We start from the raw sequence: 26,972 nt of genomic DNA, 5'->3' as shown, positions 1-26,972 counted from the left end.
GTTTGGAAAACTATTCCGGATGAAATACGAAATGCAAAAAAGTTAAACACATTTAAGCATAATTATAAAGTGCACCTCTTGAAATGTGCATATCATTAGTTTCAAAAAGGTATATCATCTTTTCATTATCTTAAAGATTGAAATAACTGTTGTTTTATAAATTGTTGTGTTTTATTGAGTGTCTGTCGGCGTGTACATGATGTATATTGAAATAATTGTTATGTTAATTAAACATGATTTGTAAAGAATAATCATATTCGAAACATCAAAAGTTCTTGTATAGGAATGTATAAGTGCGATGCAGATGTTTTATGATTTACCAAATGCATTTTGTTTTTGTTTGTTAGTTTTTGTTCACAGAAAATGTTGTTATGGTTGAACCTGTAATTATGTCATAATGTGTTTATACCTTCTCTAAATAAAGATATTATTATTATTATTATTATTATTATTATTATTATTATTATTATTATTATTATAGTAAGCTCTTTAAGCCTTACATGCCTGGAAAATCGCTTGTTTTTTTGATAGCCTGTTTGTAACCATCCAATTTACGTATTAAAAAGACGGCCATAGTAATATGTTTAAAGACACTAATAGCAAAGCCAAGAAAGACACATGTTACGTGCTTTTTATGCACCTGACCCCTTCTTGGGCATCTTGAAGATGATTGGTGGCGATCTTTATTGTTACTTCAGTAAGTAAGTTTCAATGCATTGTACACATCGATGCCAAGTTTATGTCAGTTTTCGACAATTTTTTTTTTCGCTAATTTATCATACGGATTACAGCCCCTTTAATATTGACGAATTGAAACAATGACAATGATCAGTTTCGAAAACGAGTTTATTACAGTTTTATTCCGCAAGACTTTATAAGCTGTACTGCATCGAATACCATTCTGCCTTTGGTCATCGCATGACTAGCATATACAGTATTCTAGCACTCACTAACTGATCGACACAACATGAACTTCTGTGGAATCCTGGTTTTCAAAGTGATATTTTTACCGCTTTCAGTATTGATTTACATGCAGTAGTTTGTTAACGTTAGCAACTAAAACAATCAAAGCGCTGAAAGCACTGAGGTTTCGCTACAACAGTCGAAACGTCGACAACTGCCCTCAACGCATCGACCTTCTTGTTGATTGCCTCTATTTGCCTCAGCACCTGGCGATTGTAGTTCGCTAGCTGGTTGGATATCTGGCGGTTGTGGTTTTCAAGGGAAGCCAATATGGTGTACAGCATGCCATCATCTTGGCTCGGCCGAGCCATACGGAAAGACGGCCATCTGGCGGGCGTTTCAGATGCTGGCGTCGTGGACACCTCGGGTGTCGAAACGTAGGTGCTTGGCGCAAAATCTGCATGTGTGACTGTCGCGGGCGCCAAGGTTGTGGGCACTTCGGATGTCGGCACGTCGACGCTTGTCATGGCTGCTGGCGCAACGGTTGCGGTTGTTGGAACGACAGCGCTTAGCGCAACAACTACATGTGTAATAGCAGCTGGCGCAACTGCTACGGGCGCCAATGCTGGGGGCACGTCGGGAAACGAAACGTCGGCGTCTGTCCTGGCAGCCGGCACAGCTGCTTCGGATGTCGGTGCTGTTGCCAACATTGGTAGAGATAACGGGTTTGATGATGCAAAGGCTTTGGAAACGGTAGCAATATCCACTTCAACAGTAGCTAGCATCTGGGCAACCTTTTCCCCCGCGCATCCTTCTGCACCTGTTGTACAATAATATATTTTATTTTGTATAACTAACCAAAAATAATATACATTTGTATGTTCATGCTTATCGCCACTGATTTTAAAATATGTATATAATATCTATAACTATCATTGACCACATATGGTTCATATTAGAGTGAAAATGAGTTTAATGATAATATCTCTCTCTCTTAATTCCATTGCCCTATAAATACCAAAGTTTGTGTTTGCAGTTGACAATTCATCTTAAATTCATCTTCTAGTAAATTACATGCAGAAGCATTCGCCATCTAGCGGGGCATAATTGTGCCTATATCCTTTCATTTGTTTAAGCTTTTCGTTATTTTTTACGATTAAGTGTTTGAGAATGACAATAATGTTTCACTGATCTTGCTTGCAATAATAATGCTTACCTTTTGCCATTTAGCTTTCGGTTGTCTTGGATTCAGCTCTTTGCGTAGCCTTGCCCTCATCTCGACCTCTGTCCCTGACGCCAGAACCAAGGCATCGTCACATTGGCGCTGAGACCCCAACTGTGTTGAAAACACAGACCCAGCGCTTATCTAACAAACAAACAAAACACTCATTACACGTGGACTAAACAAATCTTATATATATTGTGTAAATTTTGTTTCAGCTTCTACTGCATCGATAACAGTCAAAAATGATTTTTTGTAAAGAAGTCCCGTTCTGCGAGAAACCAGTTTGATTTCAGAAGCACCAATCAAGTACGCCAAGATACCAGGTACAGGTAAACACATCAAACTACCAGAAACATCACATCATACTGTTTTCTATTGAACATTTTTTCGTAGCTTCTCCAATCGTCTCTATGTCCAGAGTCTCAGTATACAGTGTATGTATACCACGTGATAGATTGCGTCATAAATGCTGTGTCGGAAGACAAATATTTGCTTCGAACAAAGATTAATTCACTAATTCTTCACCATTTTAAATAAAACAAAGTGCAGTCTACGCCGCTTACATAGCTTCGGTCTTTTACTAGAGTTTGATTGAGAGTTTTGATTGAAAGTTTAGTTTTTTAAAACACTTCGACAAACCTTTTCACAATACGGCCGTCTATATGTGGAGTTTAATGTACTATACATGTCGACATGACGTCATTTGTAAAGATTTATTAAGTTGTCTTTTTAAATGAATAAATATCCATGCATACATTATTAAACCATCATCATCATTAATTAAGGAAAATGACGCCACCACATTCAACGGTAATCAGTATGGTTATGAAATGACACGATTGATATTTTCGAGATCTGAATAAATTCAGAATTATATAATAGAATGAAGACGTTCAATGTGCTCATTGCCTAAATGGTCGTAGGTTCAATATGTCTTCAAATCAAACTATTTAAATGGTATTTTAATTAACACTAATACACATCATCATCATCATCATCATCATCATCATCATCATCATCATCATCATCATCATAATCTGCCAATAACTATTATTATAAGTTATCAAAATTGAATAACTCGTTGAATTTTATTTCTAAAATAAATTTGAAATAAAAAGGTTGTTCGCAAAGACCATGACATTGACGCTACTTAGAGGGCAAAAGGATTATCATTAATGCAGTACATTCAACATTAAACATTGCAACTGTTACAACAATATACAAAAAGTGTTTTTATCAAAGTAATTTAAAAACACGAAATCAAATCATCATCATAAAAGTGTTTACATGTTTAAACACATTATATCAATATGTGTGTATATGTTCAATTGTATCATTATAAAGGTTTGACATGAGTTATAATTCAACGCATAAAATAATCATTTGATGAGTTCAATGTTACATCGCATTTGTTTCTCATGTTTTTGTATATTTATATAAGTATGAACATGTACATTATGAACACTTACCGGTCCTTCATTCTTTACATGACATCTGGATCTGACCTGGAGTTTATCGTCGCACAGATACCTCACTAGGAAATAATTATCTGAAAGGGTCAAGATTCACTACTATTCACTACTATTCACTACTGTCAATATCAAATATTTTTGAGAATTGTTGTCGCGTTAAAAACGAACCTGTAAAACCTATAAAACGCTTGGAGTTATATAATCATTTCGAAAATAACGCGATTATTCTTATGAAAACAAATCAAATTGGCATATTGTTTTTACTGACACGGATGTACACGGAAATGGGGATAACACCTCTCCTTACGGTGACAGACAGTTGCATGAAGGTAGTGTACAATTGTAATGTTATACCTGTAAAGGGTCATAAGACCATGAAGCTATACTGGCAAAGGGTCATAAGAACATGACGCCATACTGTCAACCTGGTGACATTCTATCAGATACAGGTACATGTACGTGTATTCCAACGTGCCAATTAGAGGTTATGGTATATGTGACATTTAAAGGCCTAGTTGAAACCTTCTATAAGTGGGAGCGAGACAAATCGGCCCCTTACCAAATCGGCCTACTACCAAATCGGTCCCTGACGTTTCGGCCCTGCCATTTCGTCCCCTTAATTTATTTGGCTCGAGACATTTCGGCCACTTACTGAATTTCAACAGAGACATTTCGGCCCCTTATTTTTTTATTTTATTTTTAATTTTGAATATAAAGAAAAAAACATAATTTGTCAAATTATACATGCATCATGGTAAAATTAAAAATGTTCATATAAAATATGTAAAGAGATGGATGGATCATAATATTTTACCTTTAAGGTCTATGGCAGGCCCTCCGTTCCGTTTTTCCTGGGGACTCAGCTAAATGGGCGTGCCTTTCACTGGTGTCAGTCCGTTTTGCGCCACGTTCAGCACCTGGGGATGAAGGCCTCTTACTAGCGACGAGCCTGCTGTTGAGGGAGTCAAAGAGGGTCACGCTTACGCATCATCTCGTGTCGGAGGCAGCCCTTGGCCGTCAGAGTCGACAGCGTTATGTATACATTGGCGCCTCGATCATTGCTGAGTGGAACTCATATGACTCGCATGAGGTCACGTGCGAGGAGTTTTTGAAAAATGTTGGTGCAATCTACGGCGGGCGATAGCAGCTTGATACAGTTTTTTCAGTGGACTTGATGTAAAACACATATCTGACATTATACAACTTGTAAATATTAGCAAAATACTTAAGTATATTAGTTTGAATATTATTTCAATATTTGTTTGAAGTATAAAGATTTATTTTTTAACTCGATTTTTTTTAAGATTCTCATGAATAAATGGCTATGTTCATATGTATATTTGTGTTCAAGTATAAAGATATTTTCTTTTAAATATATTTTTTTATCAAAACCTTTTATGCATATATGGCTTGATGTAAATAAACATATCTCATTACAACTTCTATAAAAATAAAAATTGAAATTTTATGGGTTTTTTTCAATTTAAATTTGAAAATATAAGAAATAAAAATAAGGACTGAAACGTCTCCGTTAACAGGGGCCGAAACGTCCACAGGATTGGGCCGATTTGGTAAGTGGCCGATAAGGTAACCGTTTCAATTAGTGGCCGATTTGGTAAGGGGCCGATAACCCCCCACCAAAAAAAAACAAAAAAAAACAAAAAAACAACAACAACAAAAAAAACAAAACAAACAACAACAACGTGTATTTGTACACAACCTCTGTTAATTGATCTTAATCTAATTGCCAAATTGTCTTATCAGATCTCCGAGCTGAGTATCCTGTTGTGCAGTTTTGGATGTTTTATTATAAAAATGGACCCTAAATAGCCCTGAGCCAATAAACGAATACACAGGAAATTGGCCCCTTCAGGGACACTAGTGCAAGTAGCAGGAAATGCACAGCAGGGGATTATCATGCCAAACATTCCTAAAATAGGCCTTTAAGGGCTCGTTAAATATTGGTGGTATTCAGACAACGTTATTAGAAAAGTATACAACACACGAACAAGTCAAATAAAATCAAATGCTTAATTATATTATATACAATATACTGTATATATATATATCATATTACAGTAATGCAAACGCCTGTCTCGAACTGTTCAGTCTGAAAAAGTAAATGCCACATGTACATGTATAGATGGGTACATTCAAATGTTTCATGTGCGAATATATACATATATATTTACGTTATGATGCTTAATTCACCTTAACTTTACGATTCCAAAACTTAAACGACACATATAGCAGTATCGACGTCAATAGCAGAACAGCATGATTTCAAGATTCTTAAGATATTCATAATTAAAGAAAGCTCTTCAAATCAATATTCTGAAAAATGAGATATTTTTTGGGATAAGAAAGAAAATGACAGTTTTATAATTCCAATGCTTTATCAGCTTCGATTCCAGTTTCCAACATTTACAACATTTGAATAAATTGGTTAAAAAAACCTTTTTATTATATAATATATTTTTTAATATACCTTCCCTTTTTATTAAAAAAAATGACTTCAACTTAAGGAGGCCGGGAATAGAACCCGCGACCTTCCGTTCAACGCTCAACCACAAGGCTATCAAAACGATATTGTTTAATAATATCCAATACAACAATATGAACACTGTCAGACTTTATAAAATAAATCAATATTGGGCGCTTTTCCATTTAAGCAAAAAAAAAACAACGAAAAACGAAGTGACGTAATTGACGTCGGTGTAGAGGGCGAATAGGCCGCGTCCACTAAGTTTTCCGCGATTTTATTCAGCAATATAGTCATAGTTTAAATATTTGTTTTAATACAGATACTTTAAGAATCAAATTTCTACCAAAAGCCTTTAAACATAAACTATATGATTTAAACAATACGTTTGTGTGCTAATAAAAAGAATTAAATCGCAAATTAAAACACATTTACAAACAAACACTACTTGTGTTTGTAAATGAAATTATTGCGATTGTTTTGCGCTAAACCGAGTTGACCAAACACCAAGAAAACGGTTCCTTTGACAATGCAGAATTTCCAGTGAGTTAAGCTTTATGATTGTTCCCACTTTTCACAGCTTTACGATAAAATCACGCTTGACACTGGCATTGCGTAAGGAAACTGATAATGCACTATTTTCCTAATGCCATCATGTTGAACAGTATCAAGTTTACATTAGTTTGATCTTTTTTTAAGAATGGTATATTTTCATAGGGAATTTATAATTATATCTCGGGCATTTGTTTACATCCATATAAAGCCTTTTTACCCCGACCAGAATGAGCCTAAATGAATATTACCAAGCTCAAATTACTTTTCAGCGACAATAATAAGGTGTTCGTAACTTTGTGTAATATTAGAACAGATATTTATCCTGCCTTTTTATAAGAAGCTTTTGTCGTTTATGATTAACTCTCTCTGAGAGACATTGCAAAGAAAGCATGTCTTATATGAGAAATATCTTTCGAATATTACAAGAGATTAAGGGTGTTTCGTAATGAAAGTTTACTACTAGCCACACTAATAATACCTCTTATGTTAGGTAACCTCCTTTTTCACAATCGCTAAATACAAAATCTTTCCTAAGGCTTTCATTAAGGCGGTCATCAAACTGTGCTTTAACAAGACTTTCAAATTTCTGACCTAGAACATGCTTTCGCCATTAACGGCAATCTTGTGCTACACGGAAATATCTTGTTATCTTTCGCTTGTATGAATTCTCGATCAGAGAAAATCACAGGCTTCTCGCTCTCGGAAAAAAAACAATGTAAATAGAGCATTTTTTATTGTACATGTACGCACAAAAGAGGCAAGCATGTAATAGGAAGCCTTTTATTACATGTATGGGGGAAGAGCATTCTTAGAAATCAGTTATTATATAAGTTAAAGAAATTCTGCTTGGGTTGATTTTATATTTGAGGTCATATTTTTTTTAGATATTTAGAACAATGAACCAACCGTTCTACACTGATGCCACTGTCAAGACTATACTTTTACCATCCAGGGGATTTGCCTTCGCCAGACCGCTATCTATATTGTATAATTGACCAATCGCCAGTTGTCAATCAAGCCATCATTTGATTGTACTGCCAAACAATCTCATCAAATGTATATAGACTGTTCAAATTAATCGGTGGTTCATATGTGTCCATGTAGGTTAAATAATTGGTGAAGTAGTCGGACTGTATGCCTTATGAAGGATTTTAATACCTTATGAAGTGACCTTGGACAGGCTTTTGATAAACCAATATGTTAAAATGCCACTTCCAGCCAAATGTTCATCAATGTATTCTTAAACCTTGCAAAGACTCCGTTGTCCAGAAATCACTACACCTTTTAAGTTTACATGAAACATATCTTAAAATTCTGGGATGAAACAGGGTTTTAAACTGTAAAATTGAATGACTGTCCAATGACTTTCAACGGCAGCCGTTACCCTGAGTTAAGCAACTCTGTTCTTTTTAAAGTTGGCTTGTAGCACTGCCACACGGGACACTCCGTTGAACGTCACTCCCGGAACACGGTAAGTATTTTAGTGCGGTGAGGCGGGAGATCGAAGCTGCGACCATTGAGTTGACAGTCAAATGTGTTACCACTATACCACAGATCCGCAACAAGCGCTTGATAATCATGTACAAACGTCAAAATGACCATCGCCTGCATACCCACGCATCTTTGCCTACACTCATGTTTACCTCAATGACCAACGCTTTGTGACAATAGTGGCCAGTGTTGACGTCTTATCCACGACATTGGCGTTTTCAGCCGGTTATAGAAAATGCTTTTATATAGGCCAGCTTAAAAGTTTAGTTACAGATATGTAAGAGAGACATCTAATTGTAGAGAGCAATTATAACGTGCATAAGTAAAAATGAATAATTTTCGTGAAATAAATCATAAACATCGTAAAATGGGAACCTGGTCAAATAGCCCCCAAGTCAAATAGCCCCCATTTTGGTCAAATAGCCCCCACACTTTTGGTCAAATAGCCCTCACTGCGAAAACATTGGTCAAAACGCCCCCAATTTGGTCAAAATGCCCCCATTTTGGTCAAATAACCCCCACTTCTTTTTTAATTTTAAAATATATTTGAAGTTAAATTGTAATAATTTTAAGATATTTGAATGTAAGTTGTAATATTTTTAAGATGTTTGAATGTATATTTGAAGGTAAGTGGTAATATTTTTAAGATATGTGTATATATATCCGCCTGGTCTCAGAAAAACGCTTCAAGCGTAACTAGAAGGCAGCGTACAGGTCCATGCATGGACGTGTGTTCGCTGCATGGGACATCTACAGATCTTGCGATCTGACCGACACCGGCCTGCTAAAAAAGATTTCCTCTATATATGTGCACACCGTCCCCAAAACAAATGAAACAGAGGATTAGTGACAGCTGCTTAAGGACCTTATTACTATGTATTAACATAAGATATACATTCTCCATCTATGTTAATGTATATTGTACATTTTACCAAACATTGTAAATGTGTATTTAAAAGATGTGAATAATGTGAAAATTACTTCAAAATTTAAAAAAAAGTTATATATTCTTGTTGTTCCTTAATTTTGGAACGAGCCGATTTTTGCGAAAATGCATGGAAACTAGTTATATAAGAATGTTGACCAAAAAATAAATCGCAGATTTTTATATTCAAGTTCAAAAATTGATGTTTTAATTAACATTTCAGTTTTAGCCATAAAATGTTAATTTTCGAACGGAAATATGAAAATCTGTAATCTGTAATCTGATCTTTTTTGTCAGCAATCTTTTAGCACTGGTTTGCAGATATTTACGCAAAAATTCCAAGACAAAAAATAAAAAAAGTTTTCAAAACAGTAAATCTGTGAGAGTGCAGCTTTAGGTTTGATGCTTAATCAATATTAAAATAAAGAAAAACACCAAAAAAAACAAAATACTTATGACTTAGAAAGTTTAACATTTAAAACGTAGATTTGATGTAATAATATTTTATTTATAAGATATATTTTAAAACGTTTGTTATTCTTACTTGGTAAATGTTTCAAATTTATTAATATACAAACAATGTTAATTTCACTTCATTTTGTAAAAATAAAGGTTAACAAGTGTTTTGGAATAACATAAGTATGCATACATACATATAAAAACAAGAGGCACATCAGTGCCTGTGCTCCACTGGCCAAAAGGTTCAAGCAAAGACCACCTAACGAACATTTTCGTCAAGTTTCATAGAAATACAATCATCAATTTTTGAGGAGAAGTTATTTAAAAATTTTTTTTACTTTAATAGCTCTGGCTGCCATGTTGTGCAGTGGACCGAAATGATTTGGGCAATTTGAGTAAAGGAGCACCAAAAAAACATTTCTGTCAAGTTTTATCGAAAAAAGGTCATCGGTTTCGACGACAAGTCGTATAAAGTTTTTTTTTATTTTTTAGCTCTGGCAGCCATGGTGTGCAGTGGACTGGAACCATTTAACAAATTTTGGTTAATGACCACCCAAGGAACATTTCTGTCAAGTTTCATCAAAATCTGATCATCGGTTTCTGAGGAGAAGTGGTGTAAAGGTTTTTCTATTTTTAACTCTCGCAGCCATGTTGTGCAGCGGACCGGAACCATTTGGGCAATTTTGGTTAAAGGGCATTCCGATGAACATTTATGTAAAGTTTCATCAAAATCTGATAATCGGTTTCTGAGAAGATGTAGTTTAACGTTTTTTTTCTATTCTTAGCTCTGGTGCCCATGTTGTGCAGCAGACCAGAACTGTTTGGGCTATTTTGGTTAAGGACTACCCAAGTAACATTTCTGTCAAGTTTCATTGCAATACGATCATCGGTTTCTGAGGAGAAGTCGTTTAAAGGTTTTTCTATTTTTACCTCTGGGGGCCATCTTGTGCAGTGGACCGAAACCATTGAAGCAAATTTGATAAAGGACCATCCAAGGAACATTTCTAATAAGTTTCATCAAAATCTGATCATCGGTTTCTGAGAAGATGTTCTTTAAAGGTTTTTCTATTTTGTTGCCCTGGCAGCCATGTTGTGCAGCGGATCGGAACCATTTGAGCAATTTTGGTTAAGGACCACCCAAGGAACAATTCTGTCAAGTTTCATCAAAATCTGCCTATCCGTTTCAGAGGAGATGTCGTTTAAAGATTTTGCTATTTTTAGCTGTGGCGGCCATATTGTGCAATGGACCAGAACCATTTGAGCAATTTTAATAAAGGACCACCCAAGGAACATTACTGTCAAGTTTCATCAAAATCTGCCGAACCGTTTCAGAGGAGATGTCGTTTAAAGATTTTGCTATTTTTAGCTCTGGCGGCCATATTGTGCAATGGACCGGAACCATTTGAGCAATTTTGGTAAAGGACCACCAAAGGAACATTCCTGTGAAGTTTTGTCAAAATCCGCTTATCAGTTTCAGAGGAGATGCCGTTTAAAGATTTTGCTATTTTTAGCTGTGGCGGCCATATTGTGCAATGAACCAGAACCATTTGAGCAATTTTAATAAAGGACCACCCAAGGAACATTACTGTCAAGTTTCATCAAAATCTGCCGAACCATTTCAGAGGAGATGTCGTTTAAAGATTTTGCTATTTTTAGCTCTGGCGGCCATATTGTGCAATGGACCGGAACCATTTGAGCAATTTTGGTAAAGGATTACCAAAGGAACATTCCTGTGAAGTTTTGTCAAAATCCGCTTATCAGTTTCAGAGGAGATGTCGTTTAAAGTAAAAGTTTACGCACGCACGCACGCACGCACACACGCACGCACGCACGCACGCACGCACGCACTCACGACGGACAATCTGTGATAACATAAGCTCCATGGCCTTCGGCCAGTGGAGCTAAAAATAAAAATGTGGGGGCGTTTTTGGGGGGCTATTTGACCAATTTTAAAATGTGAGTTGGGGCTATTTGACCAAAAGGGGGGCTTTTTGACTTGGGGGCTATTTCAATAGGAAGCATAATTAAAAATCAACTAGTCGCTATGTTAACGCTTTAACTGACGGCCGTCATTAAGTTTAAGCCGTTGCGTTTTTCGTATTACAATTTTACATTTTTGGCGGCAGTGTTTGAAACAAGTAACACTTTCCTCTTTATGTTATATTACGTCAGCTTCCGATTGCTACTTTACATGCATGCTCTTAGTTCACCCTTTATTTTGTTTTACATATCTTGACAAAATCAGAGGTTCTGTACATACACATTGGCTTTAAAAAGAGTGTACTCGATACAATTAACTCTTAGGGAGAGAAGTGCGATTATAACACCGCTTTAATGTATGCCATATAATTATTTAAAACCATAAAAAATATCACGACGATGATGGACACTACCTACGCACGCATGAGGCATCCATTTCAGTTAATCACATAATATTGGTGTCCTTGTCGTCGTTGTGCAAGAACTTTAACATTGGCCATAACTCAAAACTGTTTAAGATATTCAAATAAAACTTTGTACATCCTGCCAGAGACAGTACGCATATTTATTACAGGACCCGTAACTATGGTTGAAATAAATATCGAGTTACGCCCCTTATTCTAAGTGTTAACAATAATAGTGCGACCATCTAGATGCTTGAATCTGCTCCTAGTCTGTCACATAATTGAATTATTAACAACAGACATATTCAATACCAAATAAGAGAAAACCATTGCGTCTTGGTTGGGGATTGCATCTATGACCTAGTAAGCTCAACAGCACGATTATTGAAAGTGCCTCATTCGTCTTTATTTCTATATTGGTTGCTTTTTGGTAAAGAAACGTAATGCGTAAGAAACGTGCACTAAGGTATTGGATCAAATATGAAATAAACGGATTATCATGCCCACATATTTAAGTAAGATTAATTGTATTTTTGTTTGGCTTTTACTTATACTTTGAATGCTTAAATGGTATGGTATTAGTAAGATTCCTTAATATTCAATGTTTACAAGAATGCTGTCATTAATAACATTCTTTGATTTTATCAACGATTGTATGTTTAATAGTTACAAGAATGTTGGTATTAATAACATTCCCTGTTTAAACGACAAATGAATGTTCAGTGTATAAAAGAATGCTGATATTAATAACATTCCCTGTTTAAACTACAAATGAATGTTCAGTGTATAAAAGAATGCTGATATTAATACCATTCCCTGTTTAAACTACAAATGAATGATCAGTGTATAAAAGAATGCTGATATTAATAACATTCCTTGTTTAAACTACAAATGAATGTTCAGTGTATAAAAGAATGCTGATATTAATAATATTCCTTGTTTAAACTACAAATGAATGTTCAGTGTATAAAAGAATGCTGATATTAATAACATTCCTTGTTTAAATGAATGTTCAGTGTATAAAATAATGCTGGTATTAATAACATTCATTGTTTAAACTACAAATGAATGTTCAGTGTATAAAAGGATGCAGGTATTAATAACATTCCTTGTTCAAACTACAAATGAATGTTCGGTGTATGAAATAATGCTGGTATTTGGTGTGAATTTTTGGGCTTATACTGGAAAGAAACATTTTCATCTTCTTCTGTATTTACTTCAGCTTAATTCAGTACATCAATGTCCCAGGGTTCGGGAGTTCCCTGCCTTTATGATATTTCTTTTAAAAGACTGCGATATGAAGACAACGGCATAACGGTATGACACTGTCTAGATCGATTTTTGAGCTGAAGAAAATCAACGAAGATAATTAGCTATAAACACAATGTATTACTGCTGAAAATAACAATACAGACTATTAATTAGTAAATCAAACGTACGTGCACACCTGGGATACAAAAACTATGCAGTTATAGTGAACTATATTCAGCTATGTCAAAATTTAGTCACTTTCACATCGTTAGAAATCAGTTGTAATTAGATACAGTTATACTATACAATTAATAATTAAAGTTAGTACTAAGAAATAAACCAAATACAGCTTTTTTGCCAATCGCCTCGATTCTGTCAACCTTTATACATCTGTCGATCGTTTTGACCCTGTCGATCTCATTTACGCTAAACGTCTGTGACTGCCGACGCTAAGGAAGTGTGACGCCAATAACGTGACGTTGTGCTGTATGTGTTATAAGTACTTGGAGTACTTCCTGTTCGTACAGACCTTCGTTCCGGGCGCTTTGGACAACACCGGCACAACATATCCTGGAAACATTCTCGGAAGTTCTGGCTGAATATACTGTATAATACTGGATTGGCTGCAGAATTGATGTAGGCTACGATCATTGTAAAGACGTGGAATGACCAGTTTTCGTGGAAGGACTTTGGTCGCGCTATATTCCATATGAGAAGAACTTGATTTGGTGAATAACTCAAGAAATAAACAACAACGCTTGCAATAAGCATTTTAACGACGCCTTTGCGCGCTTGGATGGCTTCTGAATAACGCTCCATTGATGTTCCGTTGCGATCTCTCACGGTGTATGTTCTATGTAGGCGGTCGGTTCCAACGAACAAATGCCTGCTGACGAAGGCATACATTGTCAACTGAACTGTAAGCGGGAGAAAATAAAACAACAGCGATTCTACAAACTTGTAGACCATATAATAGAGGTTTGGGTGAACTGGGAACATGATCACACAGTATCGCAAACGTTCGTGTGGCGTGTGTGGGTGGCCTGACAGCACAGTGTTGAAGAGAAGAGTAGGAAGGCCGGCCAGGAACGCGAACGGCCAGATACAGCCAAGGACCACGACAATCCTTCGCCGGTTACACAGGATGTGAGCTTTGATTGGATGGATGATCGCTATATACCTGGAATGTAAGGGATATGAATGTGAGCTGTGAACAATACGAAACGGTCGCGTACGATGCGCACGAAAATTCGGCTGATTTTATTCGTTGAACAAAATTTTGGACAATGACCTACTTGTACTAAGTGTTTCCTAAATATCATTCTGATACACACGGTTACACACAATGTCATATGTTTTCGAGTTGAAAACGTTGGGATGAAATTAAACAGTAACTGCAAAGACACATAGCATAACAATGTATGTTGTATATCCCTTTCTCAGAATAATAGAATTGTGGCTATTCAAAACGTTAAAATATAGAGAAGTTAAAGACCTTCATATCAAGTCTAAAACATATATTGACGTAGTTATCTACATATCTAGCTTCATCTTAAGTGCAACAGGTCAGTTTAAATATTGCGCCCGCAGCGAGACTGCAATTAAAAACTATGAAAGCTCATTTATCTGGTGTTCGACTCACTTACTCCCTTTTACAATGATTCATGTACACATTTTGCGCTGAAATTTGTTTAGATAATGATCAACTGGACTTTATAGTCTAAATTTATAGAATTAAGCTGGACATTAAAATAATTCCTTGGTGAGTTTTCTACTTGTGTGTGTGTTGGTGCTGCTTTTAGTGAAATATTCGTATGTTTATGTGTTCTGGCTTCAATAAACAATACGAGATTTCGAAATTAGCTACCGAAAATTCTACAAATCTTCGGCTGACATTTTCTCACAAATAAGCGCGAACGCTAAGCATTTTTAAAGCAGAGTAGGAAATGTCCAGTGTTATCTAAATATATCTAGTAAACAGGTATAGCACTTTTATTGAAACAATATTTAAAGATTATTTCGTGGTTAACCGAGTTGAGTGAAAACCTTAACACAATATTTGGACGAATATGGCATTATCCTTGTGTTCTGATAGCATCCAATGCCTGTCAGAATCAATGGTGATGAATTCGTATAATTGGAACATGATAGAATGAGGCCTTGCGTAAGAAAATAGATAAAACATATGTTGATAATGAACAAAAGGAGTGACAGAGTTTCCGACGCATTTGTCAGATGTACATTATTTTAAATTGGCCTTTTAGTTTCATCGGAAAGTACGTGGCGTTGACATTTTCCAAATATGATATTCGTTCGTAAATGGTTTATCTATAAATCTTTGAAATTGTTCATCAAATATAAAACGTCTTATAGTCCAACGGATGGAATAAACAGAAGATTTAATTAATTAATTAAGATTTATTAATTGAAAAATTTATTGCATCTGACACCGAAACAGACACCTTTTTCTTTTTATTATAATCCTAATAAGGATGTAAAATGATAGTTAACTTAGTCTTTCATAATGCGCGCTAAATTGTATGCAAAACGGAACGTCATTTCGTTAATTGTGTCGTTGAAATTGTGCCCCAGTCTGATTTGCGCTGACGATTGACTTTTGCGTTATAGCGGGCTGGAATAAAAACAAACTAACAACAGTGAGCAATATCAAATTTATTCTATCTCTGTCTATGGACCACCGAAAAGTATATTAGTCTGCTTGGTTGTCTTATGACCGTGTATACGTAGACGGCAAACCCGTAACTAACGGTGACGCTACCCTGAAATCGAGCGCCGGCGCAACCGGAAGTGGACGTCCAGGTGTCACAGACGCAACGCTGGCCCAACAGCGTAGGAACATAGGTACTGCAACGGATATAGACTCCCAGACACCTATCGGAACTGCATCCCGCAACAACAAGCGGTCCGCCGAGGCTGGACTATCCATACTGTCATGGAATATTGATAGCTTGTCTAGTAATAAATTGAATGATATTGATAAAATTTGTGAACATGATATAATATTTCTCTTTGAATCGTGGGGGAACAAAAACTCGATGGTTATAAATGTTACAATTTGTTTCGGAAATTTCAAAATCGCAGAGCAAAAAGAAATCGCGGTGGAGTTAATGTTTATATTCGAAATAACATATCGAAGGGGGTTACTATTGTTAAAAATCATTTCGATACAGTTGTTTGGTTAAAATTAAGTAAATCATATTTTAATTTCGATTCAGATATTTTTCTAGCGAGTGTGTATATATGGGTCGAAGGATCACCGGCATATATTTTCTTAAATAAAGATTTGTTTGATATTGTCAAAAATGATATTAGTATTTTCCAATTACTTGGTAAAACTATGTTAATTGGCGATTGGAATGCTAGGATCGGACACGGGAACAGAAGGGATTATATTGAGTTCGATAGAACCGTACATAGTATTGATGATGACGAGTATTGCTCAGATTTGCCCATTGATCGCCGTTCACAAGATAGTACTTGTAACGGTCATGGTATCAACCTGTTCGATTTATGCAAAGCATGCACGATGCGTATTGCCAACGGTAGAATAGGCCACGATTTTAATATTGGGGATTTCTCATATTTATGTTCTACAGGCACTAGTGTCATTGGCTATTTACTGTTAAATGAAAATTATTTCAACCTAGCCCGGAATTTTACTATTGGTTTGATCCAAACGAATGGTCTGATCACGCCCCGATCTATTTTAGTATACCTTTAAGGGGTAGTTTAGTACATAGCCCCCAGAAATATATTAAGTCAAGCATTCGTTGGAATAATGAGCTTTGTGAAACTTTTCGGCGCAATATTATTGCGAAATTACCAACATTTAATTCGATTATTATTGTTGCGTTTTTAAATAGTCGGGATGATATTAATGATTGTATATCGAAATTAACCGATGTTATTAACTCAGTAGCAGAGCCCTTGTTCTCCAAAACTACTGTTATAACTGATAAGCCTAATGTTGACCAAGGTGTTTGTAAAAAGGCTGATTGGGTTGATAAAGAATGTTTTATTGCAAAATGCTTGTATATAAGAGCTCTCAATAAATATAATAGTTGTACAAATTATAATAATAGGCAAGAATTTTGCGATACTAAAACTTACTATAAGCGCCTTATTAGGAAGGCGATGTGAAATAGATAAAATAAAAGAAATTGAGAAACTGAAACATTGTAAACCTAAGGGTTTTTGGAGGCATTTTAGTAAGAAGAAACCTACTCATAGTGACATAAGCACTGATGATTTTTTCGATATGTTTCGACGTTAAATGAAAACATGCCGACCGCATCGAATGATAAGGCAGAACAGTTTTATAATAATCATAACTTCGATAGTGACGACTGCATTTTTGAGTAACTTGACTTTCCAATTATCGCAAGGGAAATTGAAAGAAAAATAAAAGATCTAAAGAAAAATAAAGCTTCTGCTGGTGATAAGTTAATAAGTGAGTATTTCATTGCTACTATCGACGTTTTGTCGTCTCATTAAGTCGACATTTTCAATGGTATTCTACGTACGTTTTTTTTTTCAGACCAATGGATGAAAGGCGTTCTAGTTCCTTTATTTAAGAAAAACGATCCCCTTGATGTTAACAATTATAGAGGAATAACGCAAGTTAGCTGTTTTTCTAAAATCTTTACAGGAATTTTAAATAAACGCATTACAGAGTGGGCTGAAAATCACGACGTCATAAGCGATGCCCAGTTTGGTTTTAGGAGAGGTCGCTTAACTGTGGATGCCATCTTTGTATTGAATGCTGCCATAAGTATTTTTTTGAATGAAAATAAGCGTTTAGCATGTGCATTTATAGATTATAAGAAGGCATTTGACAGTATTTATAGAAATGGTCTATGGTTGAAATTATATAATCTAGGTGTACGTGCCAAATTTTAAAAATCATACGAGATATGTATTCCAAGGTAAAAGCACGCGTAAGAAACTGTAGCACATTTTCTGACTTCTTTGAATGTTCCATAGGCTTACAGCAAGGAGAAATTATGTCCCCGATATTATTTCCTCTATGTTTAGAAGATCTAGAGTTGTTTTTAATGGATAGTGTTAATTCTGGTATAACTTTAGAAGAGATATCTTTTATACTTATGTTATTTGAAGATGATATGGTAATATTGGGACATTCCCCCCGAAGACTTGCAAAATAGCTTTAATTTGATAGATTCATATTGTAAAAAATGGGGATTAGAAGTAAACCCTGATAAAAGTAAGATTGTCGTGTTTAGAAAACGCGGCCCTATCAAAATTACTGAAAAGTGGTCATACAATAACTATAACTTAGAACCTGTTGACAACTTCAATTACCTTGGGACTGTTTTAAACTATACCGGAAGTTTTATACTGAACCAATCAACACTAGCGGGGAAAGGCTTAAAAGCTCTTAATGTCCTTCTTTCAAACTTATAAAAAAACAAGCCTCTAAAACCAAGTATATATATATTTGTCAGTATATGGAGAACTTGGTAGCTTTCCATTGTACATGTATATAACAAGGTATACACGAATTATAAAATTTTGGTGTAAAACACTTAACGATAATATCATAGTTCGCACAATGTATAATGATATTGCAGCAGACTCTATGAAATGAAAGTCCAATTGGGCTAGTCATGCAAAAATATTGCTGGACTCAGCTGGTTTTTCAAATGTTTGGATTAATCCCAGCTGTGTCGATATGAAATCTTTTTATTTAGTTTATAGGGAATGACTTATTGATCAGTTTAAACAATCTTGGTACAACGCTATTAGTAACAGCCCCGTTTTGTTTACTTATAAACATTTTAAAATATCTTTCGAACGCGATCGAGTATTGCTTCTAAATATCGAATTCCTTTTACTAGATTGCGACGTTCGTCTCATCAGTTACGTATTGAAACTGGGCGTTATGGCAACAATATAATTCCTCATAATTAACGCTATTGCACCATATGTAATAGTGGCGATATTGAAGATGAGTTTCACCTCGTTTGTGTTTGTAAGGTATTTACTGACTTACGTAGACTATATTTAAAACTTTGTTAGGCCTAGCATGATGAAATTCATTGAACTTATGCAAAACAGGAACTATACCATTCAACTTAATTTGTGCAAATTTATTTCTAAAGGATTCGAACGACGTCATAACATTGTAAATATTGTTTGTAACCACTATCACTTAGGTAAGGCTTACGTTTAGAATTTAGCTCTACTTGATTTATATATATACTAATAATATTTATTCATACAATTTGATTGTTTACAAAGTACATGAGTGTTATATGATACGCCACTCTTCGTGACAAATATAATTTAAATATTTTGCTTAACTCTCGTTTGTCCATCCTCAATGTCAATTTAAACACAATTTAGTATATATTTAATGTGCAAAATACTGATTATCAATAGTGATCATATTATATATGTCGTGTCTTACATTCAAACCTATTATGTTATCATTGTATATATCTATAATTGAATTATATTTTGATCATGTAATGAAGAATACGATTGTGTTCAAATTACTTAAAAAATGTATTGAATCTTGAATCTTGAAAATCTAATGAAATGAAATAAGGAAATAACGAGGGCAAATACAATATAAATACATACTGGTTTACTCCTTTAATCGAGAGTTAAACCATTTTAGATGTAAAAAATGTAAAAGAAATGTAATGTAACAAAATTGCTATTGATGTGTCTCATTAAATAGGCCAACAACGGTTGTCCTCCTACAAAACTATTTGCAAAAACATTACAGTGAAAAATTGCTTTATATACAGTTTTTTCTCAGGGTTTCAATTACGCCGTCACTCAAATGGGATTTAATGAGATTTAGTCAAATTTCTACTCTGCATTAGACAATAAACTGACAGCCTGTAGACGTTTTATTTTTATTTACGTCTTCACAAAAACAGCCTTTGGTTTTTATAAATTTAGTTTATCTGGAGTGTGAATACAGCTGATCACACTCGATTAAGTTTCCTTGCCAGAAACCAGAACTGTGTCCTCTTAAAGATGTCAAGAGAATGTGTAACCAACAACCTCTGTTTGTGAGGCGGACACCTATACCGCTCTCTCATCTTTGATCATTATTAAAGACACACCCTATAACTTAAAAAAATAATTTTAAAGATGCAGCGCTTCAATTAACTATAGCAGCGAATGATTCATTTATTATATTGAAAAACGTAAGGAGCTTACAATTTAATGTCATTCTCATATTGACCATTAGATCTACTTTATGTCACCTATTCAGTCCAATAATTAATCCGCTATTACTTATGTCTCCATTTTTCGCAGTGGTTGTCCTTTTCTGGCCCTAGGTGCTTATATATTATATATTATATATATTATTAAAACACGATCGTGACTTGTGGCTCGACTACTGTTCATATCGCGTGTACATTTCTGTTTTTAAATGTTAATGCATGTGCGTCATAATCAGCCAGTCTCCATATCAGATGTGTCACTTTGGAAGGAGCGATATCCTGGTACAAGACGTAGTCATGAAAGGTGATTGAACGGTTCCGCATTGTGCAAACGTCACATATAATCTCTGCTAAGCGATTCCAACGGAAACCTCGTTTTCCACTTCGTACTAAAATGTTTTCTTGCATATCCCATTTGAGTCTAATTTGGTTTGAATCAGGCGTGTCATTTCTCATTTAAACCGCAATAAACTGGACTGGAGACCAAATGGATGAACATGAGTATCGTTAACATTATGATAACCGCTTTTTACCGGTTCTTTATCTTACTGTCTTTTACAATACTATCGGCCATTATCCAACAGATATGGCATCGGGAATAATACGGGTCTTTAAAAATAGTCCACCATGACGGAGTACATATTGAAAACGTTTTTCATGTGTTTAAACAGAGCTTTATAAATTTTACTTAGTATTCATTCATTAATTAATATGTGAAAAACTACAGAAACAAGCTCAGTAGCCAAAAGTTTAAACGTAAGCCCCGTTTAATGGCACAGGGTAAACAGGGTTTACCGTCACTATGTCTTGCTAATTGAATACGTGGCGAAATATTAAGCTGTTTTTCTTTAAATTTGAATCTTATATCAAGTTTCCGTAAATCGTAATTAAGACACGAATCAAATTCATTCATATTAGAACATTGGTTACGTTACCGACTGGGTCTACTTAGCGTCATGTTAACTTAGTAAATCGCCGGCGGCCTCATCACATGTTCGTATATATTGAAGCCTATTTACAAGGTATCTCTGGAAGATGGCTAAGCTGCTTCGTTTGCATACAATGTTGAGTTTTCTAATACTGATTAAGATATTAACTGTTTACATATTTGCTGTGGAGGTTTATAATGCCTACTGGTAAATGCCAACATATAGAGCCAACTCAACCATGGGAGGTAATCAAGTCACATTCATTTTTCAACTTTTGCATAATTTATACTAAAATGTGTACACTTTAAATAGTGTGTATCGTTCGAATACGTTTTATGTTATTGTGGTTCTTAATTATTAACCCCGCCTTTTCTGCGAGCCTTTAAAGAAGCGTAAAGAAATGTACATGACTATATTATCCAAACAAATGCTTTCAAACCCGAAACAATACATTATCTAAGTACAAAAACTGTCAGATGCTGATAACAACTAGAAACCTTCAATATAGAATGTTATCTGGTTCACAACAATTCAAACGAAAAACAAACGTTCAACTCGTTAAAGTAATGCTCTCAAACGAAAAAATAACAACATATAAAACATAAATCTATCAGATCAAAATCTGTCAGGTTTTACGTAAAAAAATAGGTATACAGTGTTGTTTTTGCTCAGCCATTAATGATATATTCTACTGTTTCGCGCGCCTAGAGCGCAAGTATCGTGAGGTAATGGACCACATGATGACGATCTTTACAGTACATCCACACTATTTTTTACCGATTCAAACAACCTGAGCAGCATCGTAATTCGAGGTCTCGGGTTTCTTTGTCTATATTGAGCATTTAATTAATGTCTTCTTGGATCGCTTGATCATATCAATCGCCACGTGATATAACGATCGGGACATCGTAAACACCTTTTTGCAATATTTCTACGTTTTTTTGCCGTACCGTGATCAATTTCTTTACAACAAAGACATTGTTTAAGAATACTACTTATTAAGGTATGTTTCAGTTTAATTAAGAGCCACTATCTCTACGCATTGATTTGTTATGTGATTGGAAGGATATTTATGATTGTTTGAACTCTAGCAACACTTCAACGTAAAAGAATGCTGTAAGGGTTAGGGTTAAAATTTGTCAAAAAAGTGTGAATATCTTTTTTCAGATAAGTAATTACTTTTTTCACAAAATCATAAGCTTATCAACCAGTTCCTTTTTTCCATCAAATTAGATGATAGTCTAAATTTAGATAATTTCTTACGATGGTTTTCATCTTAAATATTGTTTTAATTTGCAATAGTAGTTCAAACTACGCTAAGAAGTAAAGATATCATACCAGGTTTGAACATATGTATATGTTCTTCTTTGAGATAACATATGTAAAAATGTATTCTTAGTCAAACTGAACAATCAAATTTCTTTAAAAAAAGTCTTAAACAAACTGGAAATAACAGAACACTAGGTGCATTTATGGATTAAGAATTTTGATTTTTTCTAGCCAAAGCCCACTAGCAAATCCTACCACGGTATTGTGTTTTGACTATTAAGACATAAACCCACTATATTTACAAAGTCTTTATTAAATAATGTTTAAATTTAGTTGTTGTTTTAAATCGGTATTTGAGTATTCAGCTCGACAAGTCAAACGAGGTATCAGGACCGAGTGGACTCTTGATTCATGATTAAATTTTGGCATAAAAATCATGATTGATTGAATAGGCATTTTTCTGGTAAGAATGTAAATAGTGACATCAATATAAATATATATAATCCTATATATAGCGCCTATAGATGCGGTAGTTTGTATCCCCTTATAATAAATATCGTAAATTCCAGGCACAACCCCGTTTTTGGCGTTAACTGCGTTTCAATAAAAAGTATCGTACTGATAATTATCGCATAGATTCTGACTGTCACTTTATGGGTGTACATGTGGACTCTTAAGCAGCGCAAGACCTACGACTAAGAGGGGCCCTGGTCATTATGTTCCCTGTGTGTATGCGAAATGCCAACTTAATAAGAACGTCACTGAAACAATAATATTTTAATGATCTTTTAAATATTCTGATAAGCGAAGCATAAGGTAAATTCACAAGTTTGGAACATTCACAGAAGAAAATTCAGTGGAAGAACTGATATAAAATGTATAGTGTGTCCTTTAAGATACTAATTATTTTCAAGCTATATTAGATAACTGTAGTGTACTAGTTCAAAGGAAAACTATTAATGTATTCAGTAACATTTAAGAATGACTATGTGGTATATTGTGTTCTTAAGAAACTAATATATACTAATATCTATATTAGAGAAGGAAAACTATTAATGTCTTCAGTAACATTTAAGAATGACTATGTGGTATATTGTGTTCTTAAGAAACTAATATATACTAATATCTATATTAGAGAAGGAAACACTATTAATGTCTTCAGTAACATTTAAGAATAAATATGTGGTATAGTCTGAAGAAAATGTGAACGCAGATGATAAATGTGTGGAAAATAAACACACTTTTTCTCTGTAACGTACATTAAATATAATTATGGCCAACGTATTGTCTTAATATTTATGTGTTTAGTTTAGGAATTATGTCTGGCACATATCCCTCCCTTTTCGACTGAGTTACTAACAAAATATGGTTATCTTTAAAGTATTTAAATACATTATGAACTTGAAAACAGGCATATATTTTTTTTTCACTCATCAAATGATGGATATCAAATGATGGATATCAAATGATGGATATATAATATATTATAAAAACGATTAAAGGTAATGTGTATTTTTTCAGAGTTTTTAAAGCCAAATAATTACGTTATATAGTTCATCATAGTTCAGTTGGACTTACGTAAGAACATTAGAAGTTGTAGTAATACATCACACAATCAATTTAAAGAATTGAACGCATGTTTGTTTAAAATATGTAAGATTGGGGAAGGAAAAAAAGAAAATTGAATTCGAATGATGGAATAAAATAATAACGATCGTTAACATTTGTGTTGTATGTATTATTGCATACCTAAAAATGTTTTGGGTGCAAATGTCGATGCTTAAAAAACAACAAAAACTCATACCTTTTTTTTGCACACCGGACAGGCATTTCTGGTGAATTTACTCGTGCTTTTAAATTCCGTCGGCCAGACGAGGCACGCGCAACATCGCGCCAATTCTGGTTTCATTTACTCTATGGTTTTTGATAGCTACATAATTTCAATAAAACGCAATTAAACATATATTTGACAATACTTAAAATTAAAGTAACGCGTCACCATTGATATAACATTTCTACGCACCCCGACACCAGTCAGCCTCGTTACCGGTTTACACCTTTACCCTGGGGTCGGATGATTCTATCCCAAAATGAAACACATATTATTAATCTGTTGTTGTTTTCAATAATCATGTAAAATAGCCTTAAGACCATCCGAAACTCACCTTTCGACGCAGAGCGAAATCAGTGTTAAAACGGAGCCATATAGACATGAAACCAACACAAAGCGGTTGAGGCGACAAGTGAGAGCGCTAAAGGTCCAACCACGGTTCATCATGAATTGAACAATTTCCGGCACCCCTAGCGCCATGATGAGTAGATCCGCACACGCAAGGTTGGTTATCAGAAGGTTGGTCATGGAGTTGCGCATTTTCCGGCTGCATACAACCGCAAAGATTACAAGTAAGTTTCCCATCATTCCAATGACGCCGACGACAAAGAAAAGAATGGTAAGGTAGATAACTGTGCTGACGTCGGTGGACTTAAGCGGAAACACCACGGCGTCGTCGTCGGTGTATAGTTCCGTGTTATTTTGGTCGTCCATGTACCCGGTCAAGACGCGCACAAATCCAGTGTTGTTCATACTTATTGCATTACTATCAGCTCGGCAAATAACCGTGATTTAAAATAATTTCCAAACAGAAACGATGTGCGCTCCCGCTGGAATAAAATCCTTAGTTCATGTTTGAGTAATTAAGAAAGTTATTGTCTGATTTATTTTCGCAGACAGAACAATTAAGTTCATCGGATTAAGTCTAAGTGTGCATAGGACCGTCTTGGTGTCTTTATGAAGCTGTTCTGTCGCTCTCAGATAAGGAAATACCTTATAGATGGCTGTAGACGCGGAACTCGCTACGATGTTGATTCCCCTATTGGAGTCCGCTGCCGTAAATTACTGTTAATGGTTTCCGTATGTTTCCGTTTTATAGTCCGAATTAATTACAAGAACAGCATCTTCACCACACACATTAAAGTTTATTAGAAGATGAATAAAATAACACTGGACAGTTTTTTTCCAGAATTTGTTAGATTTCCACTGACAACATATAAGTAACAAATATTCGCAAAAGTCTCAATTTTAGACCTTCCGTTATGGCAGAGGATATACCAGTATTTTTTGATTGGCTAGGGTATCATCTCTCTATAGAAGACGCTGGATGTAAATAACAGTACTTTCCTAATACATTATTTAAATAAAATAAATTTACTTAGACCTATATAACCAGGAAAGTTGTCTCCCGTGAGTCGATGCTTTAGTCCATATACATGACATGGCATTTAGTGATTTATTGCGGTCTATTCGAAACAAGCAAGGCTCACATGTTGGACGCCAGATGTAACGGACTTCACACGGTCTGCGTTATGCCCTTGGGGATCAAAACCACGAAACCTTGCTCCACAGACGGACACACTACCACTTCTCTACAAAGTTTAGTGCAAAATGAATGCAATAGTAGCAATATACATAATCGTGTCGAGGGCGCTGAATCACTGTCAGAGAAGACATGCTTAAAATACAAGCTCAACCAAGAAAGATCTCCGCTAACGAAAGCCAGCCTATATTAAACTTCTCTTTACGATTTTGTAACGCTTTTATTTATAGATGTCATTCACCGCTGTTACAAAACCCCTTTTCGGTTTTTAATTAATTATATCGACATTACACCTAACCCTCTGACGAAGTTAAGGCTTCCAAATTTATCTGAACGCTGCGCGGGCTGGGCGGAAGGGCCGAGCTATAAGACAGCAAAACAGCGTTGGAGGTCGGCCAGCACTCAATGTCTGAAGTACGGCCTAACCCCTCCGCTACGAAGATTAATCATGATGAAGCCGTATAGTTCAAAGTCCTGAAATCTTATACAATTTTATACGAATATATTCGTAATATATATTTGAGGGAGTTTTAACCGAGAAAACCCGGACAAGTGCATAACAAGAACTGTTTATAACACAATATTTATGCCGTATTAGAAACAAGACATTCTAAATTACTTTGCACCAAAACACCGTAAGATTGAGACCAGTCGAGTCCCATCCCATTATTCCATGCACAGTCTAGAGTTTCAATCTATGCCGGATCTTTGACATCTCCGTGAAAGAAGACGTTGAAAATAAGCAAACATGTTTTGAACTATGGAACCATGTTTCATAGAAATAGAAGATTAAATGTGTTGTTCAAAAGGTCTCTGCGGTAGAATTATTAGCAATAATTCGTATTCTCATTTTTTTAGTTTTTGTTCTCTTTTTTCATCTTTTAGCTTTGTATTCAATGTATACATAGTGCGTTACCTCAGTCTGAACAAAGTGGTGTGTTTTATGACATAAAATGTTGCAAAAGCTGGAAATTTAAATGCAATTTAAAAATCATTGAACAAAATGAGCTGAAATTCGTTTTGCACG

The 26,972-nt window shown here is 35.1% G+C and overlaps 2 protein-coding genes across 2 annotated transcripts; both read right to left on the bottom strand.

Annotated features, from left to right (window-relative positions):
- Window positions 1-1,049: 1,049 nt before the first annotated feature.
- On the bottom strand, window positions 1,050-2,129 carry LOC128228168 (uncharacterized). Its single transcript, XM_052939326.1, has 2 exons — window positions 2,120-2,129; window positions 1,050-1,723 (listed from the first exon to the last, which is right to left on the bottom strand). The coding sequence occupies exons 1-2, from the start codon at window positions 2,127-2,129 to the stop codon at window positions 1,050-1,052; spliced, it is 684 nt and encodes a 227-aa protein (XP_052795286.1).
- An 11,444-nt stretch (window positions 2,130-13,573) lies between these two features.
- LOC128228164 (neuropeptide receptor 15-like) lies at window positions 13,574-25,035 on the bottom strand. The gene is made up of 2 exons (XM_052939319.1): window positions 24,737-25,035; window positions 13,574-14,327 (listed from the first exon to the last, which is right to left on the bottom strand). Exons 1-2 carry the CDS (start codon window positions 24,988-24,990, stop codon window positions 13,574-13,576), a joined length of 1,008 nt encoding a protein of 335 aa, XP_052795279.1. The 5' UTR covers window positions 24,991-25,035.
- Window positions 25,036-26,972: the final 1,937 nt, after the last annotated feature.

The sequence above is a fragment of the Mya arenaria genome, chromosome 3 (assembly GCF_026914265.1).
Source record: "Mya arenaria isolate MELC-2E11 chromosome 3, ASM2691426v1".
Lineage (NCBI taxonomy): Eukaryota > Metazoa > Mollusca > Bivalvia > Myida > Myidae > Mya > Mya arenaria.
This window is presented reverse-complemented; position numbering and strand designations above follow the sequence as displayed.